General features: G+C 48.3%; 1 protein-coding gene across 1 annotated transcript; it reads left to right on the top strand.

The window, feature by feature from the left end:
- Nucleotides 1-1,765: 1,765 nt before the first annotated feature.
- LOC135387544 (neprilysin-1-like) lies at nucleotides 1,766-12,458 on the top strand. The gene is made up of 2 exons (XM_064616696.1): nucleotides 1,766-2,012; nucleotides 10,173-12,458. Exons 1-2 carry the CDS (start codon nucleotides 1,920-1,922, stop codon nucleotides 12,429-12,431), a joined length of 2,352 nt encoding a protein of 783 aa, XP_064472766.1. The 5' UTR covers nucleotides 1,766-1,919; the 3' UTR covers nucleotides 12,432-12,458.
- Nucleotides 12,459-12,767: the final 309 nt, after the last annotated feature.

Raw genomic sequence — 12,767 nt, 5'->3', positions numbered from 1 at the left:
AAAACCGCACGTTGGCGTAACCTTCACGGGCAGGTGCTGGATTGAAGGCCGTAACCTCTAATTAGTGGGTTTCCTTGTAACTTTTATAAAAGGGGTCGCTCAGAGGGTACCTGGTAGCTTCTGAAATAGAGGGTAAAATATTGCGATTTTTTACCCTTTACTAAAGGGTACCGAGTTAAGAGTGTACGGCTCTGTTTAGGTCTCCCTAAATACACGGCAAACGACGCACTCCTCTCTGAAGCACGTCTACCTTCACTGAAAGAACGCTTTCGGTCTCTTACTATCTGTTGCTACCTCTCGCAAAGACAACACCCGATTACGTTGGAGAATAACGAGTCGATGAGAGACACTCGGCTTTGGCTAACACGTCGTTGGCACCGTAGGAATACACCACAGCTGCTTTTCGCCGAACAGCTCCTCGCGCCACTCAGGATCTCTTTGGCCGATGTATGTGTACTTGGTCCTCACCGGGATGCCGCCTTCATTCAAGTCTCCGAGATATTTCATGCGGATGCCAAGCGGCTTCCACTGACCACTCTACAGAGGACATTAACGGACCACCTAAATCGCTACGCGCAGTACTTGATTGTTGCAACGGACGCGTCGGTTTCTGCGGAGCGCGCTGGAGCTGGCTTGTACTTCCCACAACTTGATTTCCAGTTTCCGGTTCGCCTCCCTGACTTTACCCCACCCTTTGACAGCGAGTTCTTAGCTATGGCCCTTGCCCTTAGGAGGGTTCCTCCCGCCTTCGAACAAGTTATCCTGCTGTCGGACTCCCTATCTGTCATTTCGGCCTTGGCGTCGTCCTCAGGCTTCCGGGCGCCCTCAGAGTCATTGGTATCCATCTTGGCTCGGCTTGCCCCACCTCATATTCGCAACGTCATAATCACGTGGATTCCTGGCCACTGCGGACTCACCCTTAACGAAACCGCTGACACCCTCGCTAAAATGTCCCTCTCCGGAGAGATTCTTCCTCTCCTCCCAGTACTTGCTCGCACTTCTGTTGCCAGGTACAGACGGCTCACAAGTCTGTCTCGAGCTGCCCCCCCACGCCCGCCATATGAACACCTCGTCTTTTCGTGGAACCCTAACCTCTGCAGCTCAAGGCAGACAGAAGTCTTGGTGACGAGAGCTCGATGCCTGGCGCTGCCGGTATATTTTTACCTCCACCGTGCTGGACGGTCTTTGTCCCCTGCTTGCTCCCACTGTGGCCAGGATGAAACAACTGAACACTTCTTGCTAACCTGCTCTCAGCTCGGCCAATTACGCCGCAGATATATCTGGACACCCTTACGCTTGTTAGGAGCCCCACTCTCATTGGCGTCAGTGTTGTCTCTCGGAGCATCACACACTGCGCTCTGTCATAGGGCTGTGGTAGCGGGTCTTGCATCCTACATCGTGCTCTCCAACCGCTTCTAGTCACTTCCTTCCTACACTCATACACTTTCACGTACACACACATTCATACAGCCATCCTTTTGGCCCTGTATAGTCGTCATACGCATATTCCTACATACGTGCATATCCAGTTCCTGCATTAGTCATCACATGTCATATATGTCATAAGATACTTGGATCCGACTTGGCCTTAGTTCCCATCATTACTGCACAGACATAAACAAACATCTCACGCCCCTTTTGTCCTGGCCAATCTCCCTTAGTGGCTCACGGCCATTATCTCATTGGTAGAAGAAAAAGAAGATTCGCTGTATCTTGCCCTCGTGATCGTGGGCCAATCGCCCTCAGTGGCTAACGGCCATTGCCCTGAGGTAGAAGAAGAAGAAGAAGATCGTGCCTTCTGTTGTGCCATTCCAATTTGGCCTTCGACTTCGTACATCACCCTTCATCCTCTCATCCATCCATAGATCCGTGGCCCGTTGCCTTTGGTTGTGTGCCACACCGACAAGACGAGTATAAACATGCAGGTCGTGGACTTCCCGTATGACAGCCATACGCAATACCAGGAGCAATGGCCCGGAGAACAAAGAACGAGCGAAGAAAAGCCAACATTGGTGAGTTTCTGTACTGATTCTACCGAGGCATTATTGTACAGGTGTTTGGTCGTGGAATACAGTTAAGCTATCGAAACCTGTAGCTGTGCATAACCATTCAGTTCAGCATTTAAAATTATAATTTCCACAGCCTGTTTCATAAAGTATTACCGTAGCATGCGCGAAACGGTGGCGTATCCTATCGGGACTCGGCGTTTGGTTGTCACATGCCTCCTAAATACTGAGTCAATAGGACCGAGCATATTGAGTAAGGCTCTGGTTGTCATTCGGCGTCCGTCATCCACATTATATCGGGTTGCACATTTCTGCGATAACAGGCAATATTCTGTGAACCTGTGGAGTTGACTTTTTGATAAAGACGGTAGTGGCATTGTTGGGGTTGTAGGCAGCCCTATGGTCATGGGCAAGAGAGAGGTAGAGGAAGAAGTGTAGAACGGACGTTTTGGAACGAACTGCGCAGTTGGACTGACGTTGTGTGATTTTGGTGGGTTCTTTGGCAAGTACAATAAATCTACATTCTAATACTGGCGACGAGGGAGCAGCATGAACCACGCAAGACTTGGAGAATTCACTGCCGGCTCAGACTGGACATCATGGCGTGAACGTCTCGAGTTTCTATTCGAGGCAAATGACGTACGGGACGCAGCAAAGAAGCGTGCGTTGCTTTTCACTTGCATCGGAGAAGAAACCTACTGCAAGGTTCGGGATCTCCTACATCCGTTATCGCCATCACAGGTACCCTATCATGAAATTATGGACATATTAAATCTCCATTTCGAGACGGGACCTTCCGAACTGCTAGGCCGATGGCGTTACCACAAGAGGGATCAAAGACCCCAGGAAAGCATTTCAGAATACGTGGATGCCTTGAGAGCTCTCGCCAAGGACTGCAACTTTGGCACCTTGTACGCTGGAACATCGCAGACTGTTGGTACATCACCGGCTGCAACGCCATCCACGTCACGCGCAACCGAGCCAGAGGCATCAACCACAACGACTCCTTCTACTGTCGGAACTCCTGCAACCACGACTCTTCCACTGGAGATAATGTTGCGGGATCGATTCATCTGTGGGCTACGTGACGTCCACGTACAGCAGCGATTACTCTCAGAGCGGAGTATCACCTTTCAAAAAGCTTTTGACATCGCAAAAGCTATGGAGTCGACAGTCCAGCAACAGTCAAGCATGCGTAGTACGGAAGGCAACAAGATTCTCAACACGACGACAAAGCAACGGAATTCAAAGACGGGGACCAAACAAACTTCCCGTTGTTACCGTTGTAATGGAGATCACAATGCTCAGAACTGCCGATTTCGGAAGTCAGTCTGTAATTTCTGTAAGAAAACTGGACATATTGAAAAGGCTTGCATCAGTAAGAAGCGGCAGCAGTCTGGTAAGACTACTGATCACGGTAACACTCGCCAGTCTCAACAACAGCGGCAAACGAACTGCATTGAGGCTGCAGAGACTGAGGCGTGGGCAGACCTTTTCTCACTACACACCTCGAGACAAGCAACAAATCGTTACACCATAGAGGTAACGTTAGACAACCGCCCTTGCGTTTTCGAGGTGGACTCGGGAGCATCATTCTCCATCATAAGCGAAGAAACATTTCACCACCTCTGGAATAACGACAGGCCTACTTTGCACAGCGCAACTTTTGACCTAAAGACGTGGACTGGTACTCCACTACAGGTACGAGGCAAAGCGACAGTGCACGTCAAGCTACAGCACACAGAGGCTGAACTGGATCTCTACGTCGTTGCTGGTTGCGGCGTAAGCCTTCTTGGACGGGACTGGTTCGAACCTCTGGGAATTTCAGTCACTGGGATTAATACAGTCGCCGCAACAGAGTGTCAAGCCTTGCTGGACGAGTTCAAGGAAGTATTCCAGGGCAACATGACTGGGCATGAAGGAAATCCTATACATATTGACGTACAGCGGAACACTGCTCCGAAATTCCTGAAGAGTCGCACCGTGCCGTTAGCATTAAGACATGACGTCGACAAAGAGCGTAGCAAGCTTCAGCATCAAGGAATCATCGAACCTGTTTCATCTTCGCTCTGGGCTACGCCTCTTGTAACTGTGCGCAAACAGGACGGCACACTTCGATTGTGTGGTGATTACAGAAGTACTGTAAATATGGCTGTGGCGAAAGCTGCATACCCACTACCGACAGTAGACGACATGCTCAGTATCGTCCAGGGGGGCAAGATATTTTCGAAGCTAGATCTTCAACAGGCCTACCAGCAGCTTCGGGTGGACAAACCCACGTCAGAGCTGCTTACGCTGAACACACCCAAAGGACTCTTCCGGGTCACTCGCTTACCTTTTGGTGTATCCGTGGCTCCGATTATCTTTCAGAGATACATGGACGCGCTACTCTCTGGATTAGAGGGCGTCGGAGCCTACTTAGACGACATTTTAATAACGGGGTCCACTCAGGAAGAGCACAATGAACGTCTGCGTGCAGTACTCCAACGGTTGCGTAAAGCTGGACTGAAAGCACGTTTCGACAAATGCCTTTTTGCGGTTCCTGAACTGGAATACCTAGGATATCACATCCAATCTACAGGCATCACTCCGACCAGGGGAAAGGTACAAGCCATCATCGACGCTCCTGCACCACGTAGCAGGAAGGAACTTCAGTCATTTTTGGGCCTCTTAAGCTTCTACAACCGTTTCCTGAAGGATAGAGCGACAGTGGCGGAGCCTCTGTACCGGCTGCTCGACAAAGAGACGTCCTGGAAGTGGGGACATCAAGAACAAAGCACCTTCGAAGAACTAAAACAGCTTCTGGTGAAGGCACCTGTTTTAGGACATTTTGATGAATCCCGGCCGATCATCCTTTCCTGTGATGCCAAACCATACGGAGTTGGGGCCGTTCTCTCTCAACAAACAGGCGACGGAGATGAGCTTCCAATAATGTTTGCTTCGCGCACACTGGGTACTCACGAGACGAACTACGCACACCTGGACAAGGAGGGTCTGTCCATCGTTTTTGGAATGAAACACTTCCATCACTTTATTGCAGGGAGACACATTACGGTGTTCACAGACCACAAACCGTTATTGGGAATCTTGAGCCCTAACAAACAGATTCCTCAGATGTTGTCACCCCGAATGATTCGCTGGTGCCTTTTACTAAGCGCATATGACTATACCTTGGTATATCGCCCTGGAAATCGGCATCAAAACGCAGACGCATTGAGCCGTCTCCCATTGCCCATATCCGCCGATGGTCAAGCATCACTGGGTGACGTACTAATGCTAGAAGCACTCCACTGCGATCCACTGAATGCTAACCAAGTGGCACAGCTTACTCAACGTGACGTCATCTTGTCACGGGTCTTGGAAGGTGTCCAACGGGGAGATTTCTCAGATTGGAATACAGAAGACCTCCTTCCCTACAGACGTCGAAGGTCGGAACTTGCCGTCTGTAAAGGTTGCCTCACGTGGGGTTCCCGCGTCATAATACCTCAGAAAGCTCAGCCCTTGGCACTACGAATGCTACATGCAAACCACCCAGGAGTAGCAGCAATGAAGAGCACCGCTCGAAGTCATTTCTGGTGGCCAGGACTTGACCACGACATCCAGTTAACATTTGACAGATGTCACACGTGCCAAACTTGGGCGCGTGCAAGTCCATCCTTCGTGGATGAAGACTTCAAACGCCCTGATGCTCCTTGGCATACGCTACATATCGACTTCGCGGGTCCAATGGACGGTTCGTCATACCTCATCATAGTCGATGCATTCTCGAAATGGCTGGAGGTGAGACGGCTACGAACCACTACCTCTGGAAACATCATACAGGAGCTACGTAATGTCTTTGCGACATTTGGCATACCACGTGTTCTCTTCTCGGACAATGCTCCAAATTTCGTTTCCGGAGAGATGTCCGAATTCTGTAAGCGCAACGGAATCAAGCAACGTACAAGTGCCCCGTTCCATCCAGCCACAAATGGCCAGGCCGAAAGGATGGTCGCTGAAACAAAAAAAGCACTTCGCAAGTTCACCGAGAACAACACTCAGTGTCGTCTGGCACGTTTTTTGTTTCGACAGCATACCACAGTGTCAAAGACAACCGGGAAGACCCCCGGAGAACTGCTGTTTGGTCGCCCCCTGACAACAGCTTGGAATTTAATGCATCCTCAGGAGCATTCAGACAACATGCCCAACAATTCAAGCCAAACGACTGAGAAATACAAAGTAGGGCAGCCAGTTTATATTCGGATGTTCCACAGCGGGCCGCGATGGCTTCCGGCAACAATACTAAAGCAGACGGGCCGATCTTCATTTGCTGTCATGTCTACTGACGGAAGACTCCATCGCCGCCACGTTAACCACATCAAGCGCCGAACCCTTGACAAAATGGATATAACTGGTGATACTGCAGCCATGGTAACTGCACCCAGCCTTTTGAATTTCCCTCCATCCACGGACACCGAGCAGACACAGCAGAGTACGTCGCAGGAACCAGCCTTCCCTTTACTGACTACAGACCAGGCAAGCGGGCAGGCTCAGGGCACGCAGCAGCCAAACATGCGAACGGGACGTTTTGGGCGTGTCATCAAGACTCCGGCACATTTGAAAGACTTTGTCGTAACTTAGTCGGGGGGAGTGTTGGGGTTGTAGGCATCCCTATGGTCATGGGCAAGAGAGAGGTAGAGGAAGAAGTGTAAAACGGACGTTTTGGAACGAACTGCGCAGTTGGACTGACGTTGTGTGATTTTGGTGGGTTCTTTGGCAAGTACAATAAATCTACATTCTAATAGGCATGTTCGTTCCGCATATGCAAATAAAAGTACAACAAGGGGGAGAATATTAGCTTGTTCCGGTTTCGGTGTAGACGATGAACCCTCAGCAGAAGTAGTAGTGTAGTTTTTCCTCACTGCTCGGGCACAGATACCGGTAATAAACCGGACGCTCCATAAAGTCCAGGTTATGTCCACTTAGGACAACCTTATGTCCACCTTTAGGACAAACGGGGACAGCATGTACATGGCTTTAGTTCACACCGCTATTGACAACCACTCCATTTCGCTACTTTCCGCGCGGTGGCACCAGCTCTTTCTAGAAAGGCAGATTGCAAAGACAGTTACTTGTCATTCCAACCTGCCTTTACAGAAAGAGCTGGTTCCACCGCGGCAATAACCGGAGAGTATGTATCATAATATGTATGATACATAGTCCTAATCTTATACAGGGTGTCCTAGAAAACGTGTCATTGAATTATAATAAAAACTACACCACCTAGAGTCATGCGATCAATGGCATTTGTTCTTACTAGATTTTTGCCACCTCCTCATATGAATGTCGTGTAAGGTAAGTTTAATTATGTAATTTTTTGCGAGCTTAAGCCGGAAATTCGCCTATAGTAATGGTCACTTTTTTACCCCACCAATGTGAAGAGCGTGTCTAATTTAGTCAAATTCATGATAATTGAAAGGGATATTCAGGAGCTAGCCCATCGGAAAAAATAGCCGAACATCATGCTCTACGGAGGTCGCACAGAATAGCGCACGATGAATTTTTCAGGGCAATCTTTGTCAGTAGGACGAAAGGAGGTTGGAAACCCAGCCCTCCCCGACATCGCAGAAAGAGATAAAACAGGCACGGCCTATCACGTCCGACTTTCGCTGGGATAATGCTTTCCCTCCCCCAATTTTAGGTACTATTGCTTTCTCTACTATCACTATGTGGGCTGGCTTCGGAACCTCCTTTCGTCGCACTGAGAGCGATTGCGCTCAGAAAGTCATCGCGCGCTATGGTCCGGTGCTCCGAAAAGCATGATATTCGGCTATTTTTTCCGATGGGATAGCTCGTGAATATCACTGTGAATTATCGTGAATTTGAGTGAATTCGGCAGGCTCTTCATATTGGTGGGGTAAAAAAGTGACCTTTACTTGGCAAATTTCCGAGTTCAGTTAGCAAATATTTACATAATTAAACTTGACATGTACATGACATTCACATTAGGAGGTGGCAAAAACCTAATAAGAACAAATGCTGTTGACCGCATGATTCTAGGTGGCGTAGTATTTTTATTATAATTGAATGACACGTTTTCTGGGACAGCCATTATAGCCCTCTAACACTAACCGGCGTTTATTTGTCTACACTGGGTCACGTATGGGGGACTGTCAATCTATCCAGAACGTAGCTTTCTCTTCCTTTGCCTCCTCTTCTTCCTCCAGGTCCCCGACCTAGTTCGCTTCATGCTCCCCAGTTTTCAGTCCGTTCCGCCGCGAACGGTAAGGGACCACGGGCGCGTTAAAAGCGTTCATCTTCCCTATTGAAAATCTATTCGTCAAAGCGTGAGGTCTTAAGATATCATGGGACATTTGGGGTTGCCCTAGGACTTGGGGACGCCCCAAGACGTAAGTGCACGGCTAGGTCGCAAGAATTCTGCTTTAGGACATTTCCGTAGAGGACTTTTCGGTAGAGGACGTTTCGGTACACAGATGTTTCGATGCACGGTCATTTCAGTACACTGACCTCTCGAAACGTAGATGTGTCGACAGGGCTATCCACGCGCTGCAGCGTCGGGAACTGTGTGACAACACAACTATACAGGGTGTTTTTTCGACGTTACAGAATTTTCATCGGAAGACTACGTACCTGCATCTCTTAAAAATGAACTTCACCACATAGGGAAATAGAGGAAGCTCAGACGGTATAATCCAAGATGCAACTATGGGACCTAGGGAAGCACTTTCGGGTCCTAGATTATGTCGGTGATGGTGGTAGATGGTGGTAGGCGTTCCCTCGGCCGTACATGGCCGCCTGGTTGCGGTACAGTTCATTCTTGTGTGACACCTCCGGTAGGGGACCGCTCCATCACGGGCGAGATATTTTAGACAACCATGTCCCAAACAATACGTTCAGGTCTCAGAGGCGATGCGTGTAATGACTACTTACAATTCTGCTATGAATTAATTCATAAATATTCATAAATTTTGCCTTATGAGAGTGGGTTGCACAGACTGTCGTATACACGGGTGGTTCATGAAATATGAGAAAAGTAAAAAAATGGAATAGGGTAATCGCACACCACATAGCAGGACTGGATAGAGTTACCAGTGGTGACCGGTAACACAAAAGAACTGAAAATGACATAACGACAAAATCAGAAAATCTGCGCGGGACCTGTCGAAGACGCGTAGGGAGTTAAGCCAAAATGCTAGTCAGGAATGTGCCTAGTCTTCCTTCAACTACCGTACGCTCGGTGGCGCCACCATGATCCGACGCTCTTGGCGCGTCATCGGCGAGTACCACGTCGATTTGTTGCAATCCCGAGAAAGTTTCGTGTCGTTGTATCTCCCAACCTTCTCAATGACATTGGAGCTCTAATCCTAATGAATACGAAACTGACAAATTAATTTTACTAATCGATTAATTACAAAATAAAAATGTTTGCGTGTTCCCCGCTAGGCTGGTAACACTATGCTGTTCGTATTGTTGGTGTGCCATGAATCATTTGCTAGCAAATGAAGAAAATGACAACTTACGTCCATCGAGCACGGTCCCACTGTCATTATGTGCGGGACAGTAGAATAAACCTTGTCCTCTAGTTCCCTGTCACTGGTCCGATCTGCTAGCACTTACATCACCATTCTCTTTTTAAACTTTGGCTCACTTTTTGTGAAACACCCGCCATACGTGCCAGTCTTGTCACATGGCACTGCTGCGAAGACGAAGTCAGCACCGCTCTTCTCTGTACTGAATAGCAACTTGTACGCATGGTTGGTGTAGATGTCACTTCAGAGCAAGGAGAGCGAACGTCATCCGAGCGTCGATTCCGTCACCATAAAGTCATCCTACTTAACGGAACGAATGACAGCGTGCATGGCTCAGAATCCCGCCAGTTGATCCGGTGCGGTAGCCGCGGTACTTCGGTAACCACATTATCCACGGTCTTCTAAGACACGCTAAACTATCAGTCGCACTTGATGTCACATCATCTAGTGTTCTTGCACTCTGTTATTTGCAAGCAATGCGTGTTTAAGCAAATCATTCTTGGATGGAGTATCTTTCAATAGCTCGGAGTTCATCGAAATTACAGAAACAGGTCCGGACGTGGGAAAGGCGTTCAACCCGAAAAGGCCAGGTGCTTATTATATTCTGATGAACAAAGTATATTTTTATTATTTTCAGGTGAAGGAGGACGAAACTTCTTACACCTTGCTGGGAAAGGTACTCCTTGTGACTCTTGTTCTGGGGACGTTTGGAGCAGCATATTGGGTTGCACGTCATGAATGGAGACACACGCCGGACGGCGAAGATATCACCACCTCCACCCCTGCGTATGTCGGGATACCCAAACTTCCGCCCAAGTACCCATTTCCCGATGCCAGTTATGAAGACTATGAAGACACTCCTCACTGGCTCACGACGTCAACGGCAGAGATACCTCAGACGACTTCCGAAGCGACAATGTCAACACGCATCACGCAACATCCATTCACTGACAAAGAATGTGATACGGAAGATTGTCAATACATGCGTTGGCTTATTGACGTGTCCGTGGACACAGGGAAAGATCCTTGCGAAAACTTTTACAGTTACGTCTGTAACGGAGCTCTGAGGTCTTTATCTCACTGGTATAATCTGAATACGACATTCAATTTGGAAGTCATCCAGCGCAACATCTCCTTAAATATCGCCAGGCATTTACAAGACGTAAAGGTCCCAAGAAGAGGGCAAACGGGATACCAAAAAGTAGCGGCCTTCCACCAGCACTGCATGGATATTGATAACGTTACGACGACTGAAGCAATGAGACAGTTTTTAAAGCAGCAAGGAATGACTTTTGCAAGTGACATGCAGTTCGACCTACTGCATGCTATGGTGAAATTCAGTTTTGGTTTCAACATTCCCCTGATATTTGGAATAGAAGCCGGCTGGCTAAAAGGCGAACAGCTTGTACTATACATGAGACATAAGTACTCGATAGAATACGCCATCACGAAAGACCGAGAGGCGAGGAAAGATGAGATTATGCTGATTTTATCGGCAATCCTTTCCATAGACCTCCACGATCTGGCAAATGAGATCATTGCAGTGGAGAATAATTTAGCCAATCTGTCCCAAGTTCAGTACACTGGCAGCGAAACCTCAGGAAGCAAGAAGCTTCTGTTCCCCTTGTCGAAGTTAGGCCTTTTGGTAAACAACGACACGACCCTGTCAGAGCAGTGGAATAAAGCCGTGGAGGATAGTACAGACCCGAGACTTCCGAAAGACGTAAAAGTCAGTATGACAGTGAACGATGTTCATTTCTTCCATAATTTATTCGGCAAATTCAGGAATGCTACGGCAACCGAATTAAGGTTATTCTGTGCATGGAAGATTGCCCTTTACCTGTATAAAGCTTCCTTGTTGAACCCTTCGTACATTGGTTCGCCTAGTAATCCGAATGTTCCTATGTGCCTGGACGGAACGTCGAAAATGTTCCCGAATACTGCAGGTTTGGGTTTCCTGTTCCCCATAGTGAACAGTTCGAGGCTGAATCTCGCTAGGGAGATGATTCATACAATTGTCGACGAGATTAAGAAGTCCTTCGAGTCTTCACATTGGCTGGACGAGACAACTCGCGTTGGAGCTCTGAAGAAACTTTCTATGCTGAAAAGAGATATTGGTTACTCGCCGGAATTTAGCTCCGCCTTGAAAATAGACGCGTACTTCAAAGACCTCCCTGACCTAAACGGACCTTTCATTGAGGACTACATTCAGGCTCAGAAGTTTTGGACAAAGCACAACTGGAACGGAATATTGAGCAACTCCTCCTTCGTGGATCCACGATACACGTATCCTGCATACCTCATCAATGGTGCTTACATACCGACGCAAAATCGCATATTCATTGCAAACGTTCTTTTGCTCACGCCTGTCTTTTCGTATGGTGCTCCTCCAGAAGTGAACTATGGAACCCTAGGCACCGCCGTGACACATGAGCTAATGCACGGCTACGATACGTCTGGCAGGAATTATGACGGTGCTGGGCATTTCAAACCGTGGTTTACCGAAAAAAGTACAGCGGAATACGACAAGATCGTTCGTTGCCACAACGAGACCATTGAGAAAGCTCCGAAAGCTAGAGCTTACGAAGATTATGACATAGAGTATCTAGCAGACACGATGGGTACTACGTCCCAGTTGAGGGCATATAAAAAAGCTTCGGAAAAGTCGCATGTCACTCTGGGCAACGTGAAGGATTTCACGAAGGACAAGATCTTCTACATTTCCAGGTGTCTAGTGTGGTGTGGAAAGGAATTCCCAGAACGGAGGTCGCTAAGTCATCCGCCTTCGGATGAAAGATGCAACGTGCCTCTTATGAATTCACAACATTTCAGCGAAACCTTTTCTTGCCCAAAGAACTCTCCAATGAATCCCTCGCAGAAATGTGTCTTCTGGTAATAGCTCACTTCGTTATAAAGGAACTCTACACAATATGATGTCTGCGTCGTGCTTGTGACTAAATTTCCTACATGTCACCTCAGCCACAACAAGCGATGACGAATGGAAATGCGCTGCATTCCCTGGCATTCGCGGTGGGGGTTGGGTGGGGGGTATACAGCCGAAATGTTAGGGGGCTGTAAGGGGGGGGAAGGTCTAGATAAATCTGCTGCGACAAACTCACAGTTCACGTCGGCTGCTGTAAGCGTAGGTACAGCGGGTATTAGACGAGCTGGCATGCTGTCTCGGAAGCGCCGCTTGTCTCGTTATTGAGGAGGGGAGAGCTGTTGGTGGTAT

This window comes from Ornithodoros turicata, chromosome 3, assembly GCF_037126465.1.
Source record: "Ornithodoros turicata isolate Travis chromosome 3, ASM3712646v1, whole genome shotgun sequence".
Classification (NCBI taxonomy): domain Eukaryota; kingdom Metazoa; phylum Arthropoda; class Arachnida; order Ixodida; family Argasidae; genus Ornithodoros; species Ornithodoros turicata.
The sequence above is the reverse complement of the archived record's forward strand: the minus strand, read 5'-3'. Positions and strand labels throughout refer to the sequence as shown.

What these genes read in the sequence shown, in the direction of transcription:
- LOC135387544 (XM_064616696.1), top strand. Translation starts at nt 1,920, where the DNA reads ATGCAGGTCGTGGACTTCCCGTATGACAGCCATACGCAATACCAGGAG. An exon ending in GCGAAGAAAAGCCAACATTG is followed by an intron (nt 2,013 to 10,172) that starts GTGAGTTTCTGT and finishes TATTATTTTCAG; the next exon opens with GTGAAGGAGGACGAAACTTC.